The 7,824-nt window shown below is 36.2% G+C and overlaps 1 protein-coding gene across 1 annotated transcript; it reads left to right on the top strand.

Annotated features, from left to right (window-relative positions):
• Positions 1–370: 370 nt before the first annotated feature.
• Positions 371–7,548, top strand: LOC133841392 (catalase). Its single transcript, XM_062273823.1, has 2 exons — positions 371–569; positions 5,836–7,548. Exons 1-2 carry the CDS (start codon positions 513–515, stop codon positions 7,297–7,299), a joined length of 1,521 nt encoding a protein of 506 aa, XP_062129807.1. The 5' UTR covers positions 371–512; the 3' UTR covers positions 7,300–7,548.
• The last annotated feature ends 276 nt before the right edge of the window (positions 7,549–7,824 follow it).

The following is a 7,824-nucleotide window of genomic DNA, read 5'->3' as shown; positions in this document are numbered from 1 at the left end:
ATGAATGACTGAGGAAAGTGACTACAAAAATACGCTGAACTGCCAACTGGTTCGCGTTTAATACGCGCTGCCATCACAAGCAAATACAATGAACTAAAAATGGCCAGGTTGTCAAAAAAACCCAAAATATCGCATTGTCTATCGCACGACAACATAACAGTGCTATCGATAGTTTTTAACAGCGCTGTTGTTTACTGGGCTGGATGCGCGAAGAAAATTTTGCTGTTAGCGTGTACGCTGTTAAAATCAGCTGTTACAACTGTTAGTAAAATTGTTTACATTCGGAGGCAAAACAAACGGCCGCTCGGTATTTCCGTATGGGTTGCATACGGTCTCACTAAATAGCATGTACTTGTGGGAGCGCCTATAAAAGCAACGAGTACTGCGTTGTACGTGTTTTAGTTAACAAAATTTAGCCGCATTAAAGGCGACAGCGCGTGAAATATTCTAGTGCTTATAGATTGATTACATTTCAACAAATTCTGGTTATCAAAAAATATTAAGGCAATAAAATGGCTGAACGCGATGCCGCATCGAACCAACTCCACGAATATAAGAACAATCTGAAGGTGAGTTGCACAAATGAAGCGGGGCCCCGTTAAAAAAAAAAACAAGAACAAATTCCAAAGAAAGGCAAGACGCAAAACTCAAAACGTACAGCACACCCGTTTTTAATGCAAAATTAGAATTAATTTATTCAAATGCCATAACAACAATAATGAATCGACAATATGCCAAAATAGCCGCTTGCAAAACAAAACTGCAGCAGCAGCGCAGTCGACGCCGGATAACCTAAAAGAAGAAGAGTAGCAAGAGAGGCAAAGTTCAACAACGTTGTTGTTTTGTGTTGAGTAAGGCAGGAGTATTGTGCTCTCTCTCTAGCACCCTCGCAAATCAACTCACGCACTCTCCTAACCTTTCACTTGTCGCTGCCTCTCTTTTGCATTTGACTTAAAAACCCCCAAAAACTAATCGTTATCGTTATCTCTTTAATGCTTGATAAGGCTTATCACATTTGACTTTGTTAAATTTAGCACCTAATCCAAAGGGCTAAGAGGCACATATATTTCCTATATATTTACGTTTCTGTGTTAAATCTATTATTTCTTTATTTGGCACCAATTTTTGCTGCTATTCAGGTTTTTATTATTTGCTTCGAGAGAGATTTACGAGTTTGCTGAATTTATTCATTAGCATATATTTCACATAATATAATCGCACTTGCTCCATATTATTTGAGTCATTTCCCCTTTATATCTCGTTCCATTTTCGTATCTCGTTTTATTGTCAGTTAATCTTCAGATAAGACAAATTAATTTAACAAGTGCACTTTGTGAAATGAAACTTGCCACCTTAGGTGGCAAAGCCAGCTTAATCAGCAATTTAGATATAGGTTTCTAATGACTTTGTCAGAACCTTGAGTAAACTGCACTTAGGATATTAAAAAAAAAGAAGAATAATACACACTCTAATACATTAAATATTTCTGCTTGATTTCACACGCAATAGTTTTAAACAAAATTACTCAATGCATAATTGTTGCTAAACAATTATAAACAAAGACGTGCCAAAGTCGGCTTTCGAGCGGGGCCTAGCTTTATTTATTTATTATTTAATACCCGGCACCTTTTGCTTAGAAGGGTATTATTAGATAGTGATAAGTGCTTTAAAATCTAAATCTCGAAAGTTTTTCAGAAATTGAATTATAAAATAGTAAGACTTACTACTTACTTACTTACTTAATGAAGAAAATTTTCAAATTCATAAGAAAGAAATATCTCACTTAATTTATAATTTTCGAATTTTTTTTTTAGAAGTTTTCAACTTAAGAAATGCTTTAGTAACCCAATAATTGAAATTGAATTGAAGCAAACATTATTTTTATTTTGTTTATTACTTTATGATAATAATTTTCAAAACTGTTTTTCAAACAATTTTCTTATTTTGTTTGGAATTCTGTAAATTATTAGAAATTTTTTAAAACCAATTAAATTTAATTAGAATGTGTATAAAACACTTTGTCTTAAATTCAGAAATTACACAAGAACACCTTTTCTGCTAGATCGTTAATATGATATTGTAGATAAGGAAACTTTTTCAATCTCCTTCATTTTGTTCTTTATTTTTTTTTTTAATTTTACTATCGGGTATATATTAGTCCATCTCAAAATGAACTTCTGTCTTTGCTAGGTTGGTTCACAATTTATTTGTTTGCTATTTAGCTGGATGTCAATGCACCTTGGAGTTGCATAAACTGGTTGCAAGCACTCTTGGCGTCGATCGATGCCGTTGAACTCGCCACGCATGCGCCCCAAACAAGTTCAATCGGCGAGTTGCAAGTGGGATGGCAGAGGCAGAGCAGAGGGGTGGAGGGGAGGAACTAACTGCGTTAACTTATATTGTGTCTGCGTGGCACAATCAGTTTTGCTGGTTGCACATTTGGTTATGCAATGCTGTTGGCACTCGCCTGCTAAATTCAGTACGAATTTTAGTTGTTGTTGTTGTATGTGAGAATATGTTTCGAAATCGCAACAGTGGAAGTGACCCAGAAAAAAAGAGGTGTTCGTTCGTGTTGTTCCGTTGCATGACCTTCTATAGAAACTAAGCAGCCAACTCGAAACTGCATTTTGTCAGGCATCAATGCGGTCTTGCCTTTGTTTCTAGCCCCCCCGTTCTCTCCCTCTCTCTCTCTATATACGGCTATTGCCCTGTTCTCTGTGCATCGGAATGCCCAAAATACGAAATATTTCACTAACTAGACGATAAACATATCCAAACAAACACACATGTTAGAGAAGTGCTTAACAATTCTTTATTTGCATTCTAAATGTTTGACGAATTCTTGACAAATGACGGAGATTTCTTAAAAAGGAGAAACCTCTTTAAAGTTCAGACACTAAATTTATTTAAGTTACAAGGATTTGTATTGTTTTACTCAGAATTTAGAACCACATTTTAGATTGAAAAATTTCTTTATAAAAATGTTGAAAATTAAGAGTACTTTTAATAGTATGTTAACAGTTTTGGGCTTTAATGAAGTTTAGAAGGGAATCCTTAAATATTATGTTAAAATCCTTAAAATGTATTTTTTTTTTAAAAAACATAAAATAGAAATAAATTATTTCAAATAATATACAATTCGTGTATTTTGCAGACAGTCCTTAAATTTTCATGATTTAAATTGCTTTAGAAAAATATTGAAAATTATTCTTTCCATATATGTATGTATGTATGTCTTAACATTTGTTGTTGGCTTAAATTAAATGTTATACATAGTCAACTCCCTATAATGTCATTAATATTTTTAATTTTTCTGGAATTTAAAAAAATACCCAAAATTAAAAATAGTAAGCAGTATTCTGCTTATGAATTTATAAAAACTATAAATAAGTTTACTTTGCAGTCAGTCTTACATTTTCCATAATTTACATTTATTTTAACATGTAAAAATTCTAATATTTGTACTTCGTTTTTATATATGTGCCCTAACTATTTGAAATAAGACTTTTTTGAATAAATATTGCCTCGTAGGTGTGAAACTTTAGTTGCCAAATTTTACCAAAATTTAAAAAAGTGTTGAAATATTTAAAAATAAATACATTAAGCTGTAATAACTAAATATAACAGTATATTTCAATTTTAAACGCATAGGTCGTTAGCACTGCTATTTTAAAGTTCACAGCTGTATGTGCCTTAAGTATTTGAAATATTGTAACTCTTAATTGTCGATAAGAAAGTTATTTCCGCTGATAATTTGAATTTAATATTGTAACAATTTCATCTCATTAAATATTTCGTTAAACTGTTTCCTTTGTTCCCCTTCACTTTTAAGCAAGCCCCAACAATTGGTATTACTTTTTCTCAATCTGTCTCGTCGAGACATTTTCCATCTTTATCGCTAACATGCAATCTGTAGGCTTCATTAAGACTTGTTGCTACCGCAGCCAAACAAGTTGCAATTAAAACTTTGCTCTGCTAGTTCATTTTGTTTTTTATTTGCATTCAGGTTCAATCGATACACACGAGTCTTATCAAAATGCTCCTCACACACACACTGAAATCGAGAATATATATATACTGAGGTATATATATAAGTATATATAGTGATACCGGCTGTTTGCTTCTTATTATCTATCCATTTGCGCCCTCTGGAGTGGCCCCACATTTCACAGTATTCAAAGTGCAAACAACGCAGATTGCAAATCGGAAAAAAACAAAATGTATTAAGCATGAAACATAGTGCAGATCTATAGTATAGATATAGATAAATTCTACATATTTATACGAGTTTCACAAAGTGCAATAAATTGGCAAGTTCGAGAGCAGTGAAATTCAATTAATGTCGCGCTTTTGTTTAATATGCCGGAGTCATCGTCGAGCTCTCGATGCATGTTGTACATTTATACTATATACTCTATATAATTACAGCTAAGTATATAGACAGCGGCATTGTACGCTAAATGCCTGTGAGATTGCATTGTTAGTCAGTTGTTGTGTATCTTGAAGATACAATATCTTTGTGTCGTACATGCGGAAAATGCTGATAAGCTCCTCTTGGGAGTGGCAGGCAGACAAGCAGCAGCTGCACCCAGGTTCAAAATCATAAAGATCTTCTATAGTGCAAAGAGCTCGCATTATCATGAAATTTGAAATCTCTCCTTGTAGTTTTTTACTACTTATACAAAACAAAATCTCAATCTCTATGCAGAATTTTTGCGCCCCCCCTAGGAGTGCTATGATAAGCCTTCAAAATGTCTGCCAATCTTTATGTTTATGTTTTCTTTATTTTTCTTCTTCATTTGCACCCGATTAGATAACATAATGACAGCTCATACTTTGAACTCGATTATATAACAGCACAAACTGCAACTAAATTGAAATTGAAACTTTATAAACTGATATTACGCAAATGAGTCCTACTCTATAGAGAGAACCTTAAATTTTTGGCTGAACCCCAGTGAATCGTAAATTCCAGAAATAGCTCAAGTATTTCGTGACATTCCACTTTCGTTTGACATTGCTAATGTCAAGAAGTGATGACTGATTTTCAGTAGCTGCAGAAACATTACAAACAAGATTGTATAAACATGTTTTGGGTTATTTTTTTCGTCATAGAAGGGGCGTGACATATAATAAAATAAGAATTGATTATTAGCTGATATGTGTATCGATATAAGTAAGTAAACACTTAAGTGTACTTTGATGACTATGATTTATCGCAAATGTGTTATCATAAATCATTATGTTAGCAATTTTGGGAAATTACGAAATGCTTGTTAACGATTTGATATGCTAATGCATTAAGTATTATTAATTTTAAAATATTAACGTAAATATATATATTGTGATTATTAGTTGAAATATAACGAATTTGAACACTACTAGAATTATAGGAAAATAAATTTGACAACTGAACTTTTTTTATATTATCATTATTATTTATTCTATAGTAGTTTGATTTTTTATAAGTAAACAAATTAATCTAAAGAAATGAAAGAAGAATAAGAAGGAATGGAAAAAGTATCTTTAAAAACTATAAGATTGTTGTATTGACTTAAGAATTCTATTACCTGTAGTTATTTTGATAGGATTATAAAAGTAGAAAATATGAATAGAAATTCTTACAAGCTAACTTGTTTTAATTAAAAAAAAAAGACTAGGTCTAATTCAAAGGAAGAAATGTAGTACATGGTTATTTTAAAGGAAAAAGTATTTATACAAAACCCGTATTCTTAGTCGAAAGATATTATTAGAAAGATTAATATACATCTTAACGTAAGCTGCTGTGAATTTTTTATACTCTTAACTCATCTAAACATTCTCTTATATTTCCAGGAATCTCCAGGTGTGATTTCAACTGGCGCCGGTGCTCCGATTGGCATTAAGGATGCCACGCAATCGGTGGGTCCTCGCGGCCCCCTGCTGCTGCAGGATGTGAACTTCCTGGACGAGATGGCGCACTTCGATCGCGAACGCATTCCCGAGCGTGTCGTGCACGCCAAGGGCGCTGGTGCTTTCGGTTACTTCGAGGTGACCCACGACATCACCCAATACTGTGCCGCCAAGGTCTTCGAGAAGGTGAAGAAGCGCACTCCACTCGCTGTGCGTTTCTCGACGGTGGGTGGCGAAAGTGGCTCGGCTGATACGGCTCGTGATCCTCGTGGATTTGCTGTCAAGTTCTATACCGATGATGGTGTTTGGGATTTGGTGGGCAACAACACGCCCATTTTCTTTATTCGTGATCCCATTCTGTTCCCCAGCTTCATTCACACCCAGAAGCGTAATCCCACAACGCATTTGAAGGATGCCGATATGTTCTGGGACTTCTTGACGCTGCGTCCCGAGTCGACGCATCAGGTGTCGTTCCTGTTCGGTGATCGTGGCACTCCCGATGGCTATTGCCACATGAATGGCTACGGTTCGCACACCTTTAAGTTGGTGAATGCTAAGGGCGAGCCCATCTATGCCAAGTTCCACTTCAAGACGGATCAGGGCATCAAGAACTTGGATGTGAAGACCGCTGCGGATTTGGCTTCATCGGATCCCGATTATAGCATTCGTGATCTGTACAATCGCATCAAGAACTGCAAATTCCCCAGCTGGACACTCAAGATTCAGGTCATGACCTTTGAGCAGGCCAAGAAGTTCAAGTACAATCCATTCGATGTGACCAAGGTGTGGTCCCACAAGGAATTCCCCTTGATTCCCGTGGGCAAAATGGTGCTCGATCGCAATCCCACGAATTACTTTGCCGAGGTCGAACAGATTGCGTTCAGTCCGGCTCATATGGTGCCTGGCATTGAGCCATCGCCCGATAAGATGTTACAGGGTCGCCTCTTCTCCTACTCGGACACGCATCGTCATCGTCTGGGACCCAATTATCTGCAGATCCCCGTCAATTGCCCATACCGCGTCAAGGTCACCAACTTCCAACGCGATGGCTTCATGAATGTCACCGACAATCAAGGCGGTGCTCCCAACTATTTCCCGAACTCCTTCAATGGACCCCAGGAGTGCCCACGTGCTCGTGCCTTGTCCACCTGTTGCCCGGTGACCGGCGATGTCTATCGCTATAGCAGCGGCGATACCGAGGATAACTATGGCCAGGTCACCGATTTCTGGGTGCATGTGCTTGACAATTGCGCCAAGAAGCGACTCGTTCAGAATATTGCCGACAATCTGAGCAATGCCAGCCAGTTCTTGCAGGAGCGTGCCGTCAAGAACTTTACATTGGTTCATGCCGATTTTGGACGCATGCTTACCGAGGCCCTCAATCTGATCAAATCGTCCAAATTTTAATTGATGTAACACCCAGTGGGTTTTGCTTAATTCATTGCTGAAGAGTACAGCTTATTGCACTTTATAATCCATACTCCCACTGAACCTCTTTTGGTTGCGGGCAATTTTTTGTGGTACTTTAATGCTCCTTTTCCTCCCATGTGCGTGTGCCTTGTTTTACAAATGCTAAATTGTAGTAGCTCTAAATAAAACACATTCATATTGTATGTTATCGATTTGTAATAAATCTTAATCTTTTTGATATACGAAGAGCAACAAGTAGTTTAATTTGCTGTATGAAAAGAACATATTTGAATTAGCCGGGAAGTGTTAATCAATATATATCGATATTTCATGTGCATGGTATCGACGGGTAAACATTTTTCAATACTAGCAGACCAGAGCTATCGATACTCGAGTACAATTGGTATTTTAATACTGCTTGCGAAGTTGCCAGATTGTATTATTGGCGGACATTTAAATAGGCGAAACATTTAAATTTGAATTTCGAATTTGGTGACATTGTTATTCACATTTATATTCAAT

The sequence above is a fragment of the Drosophila sulfurigaster genome, chromosome 3 (genome assembly GCF_023558435.1).
Source record: "Drosophila sulfurigaster albostrigata strain 15112-1811.04 chromosome 3, ASM2355843v2, whole genome shotgun sequence".
NCBI classification, from domain to species: domain Eukaryota; kingdom Metazoa; phylum Arthropoda; class Insecta; order Diptera; family Drosophilidae; genus Drosophila; species Drosophila sulfurigaster.
The sequence above is the reverse complement of the archived record's forward strand: the minus strand, read 5'-3'. Positions and strand labels throughout refer to the sequence as shown.

Bases quoted from the DNA above. Each gene is read 5' to 3' on its own strand.
- LOC133841392 (XM_062273823.1), top strand. From the start codon at position 513: ATGGCTGAACGCGATGCCGCATCGAACCAACTCCACGAATATAAGAAC. The intron at 570-5,835 runs GTGAGTTGCACA...TTATATTTCCAG, and splicing joins AATATAAGAACAATCTGAAG to GAATCTCCAGGTGTGATTTC.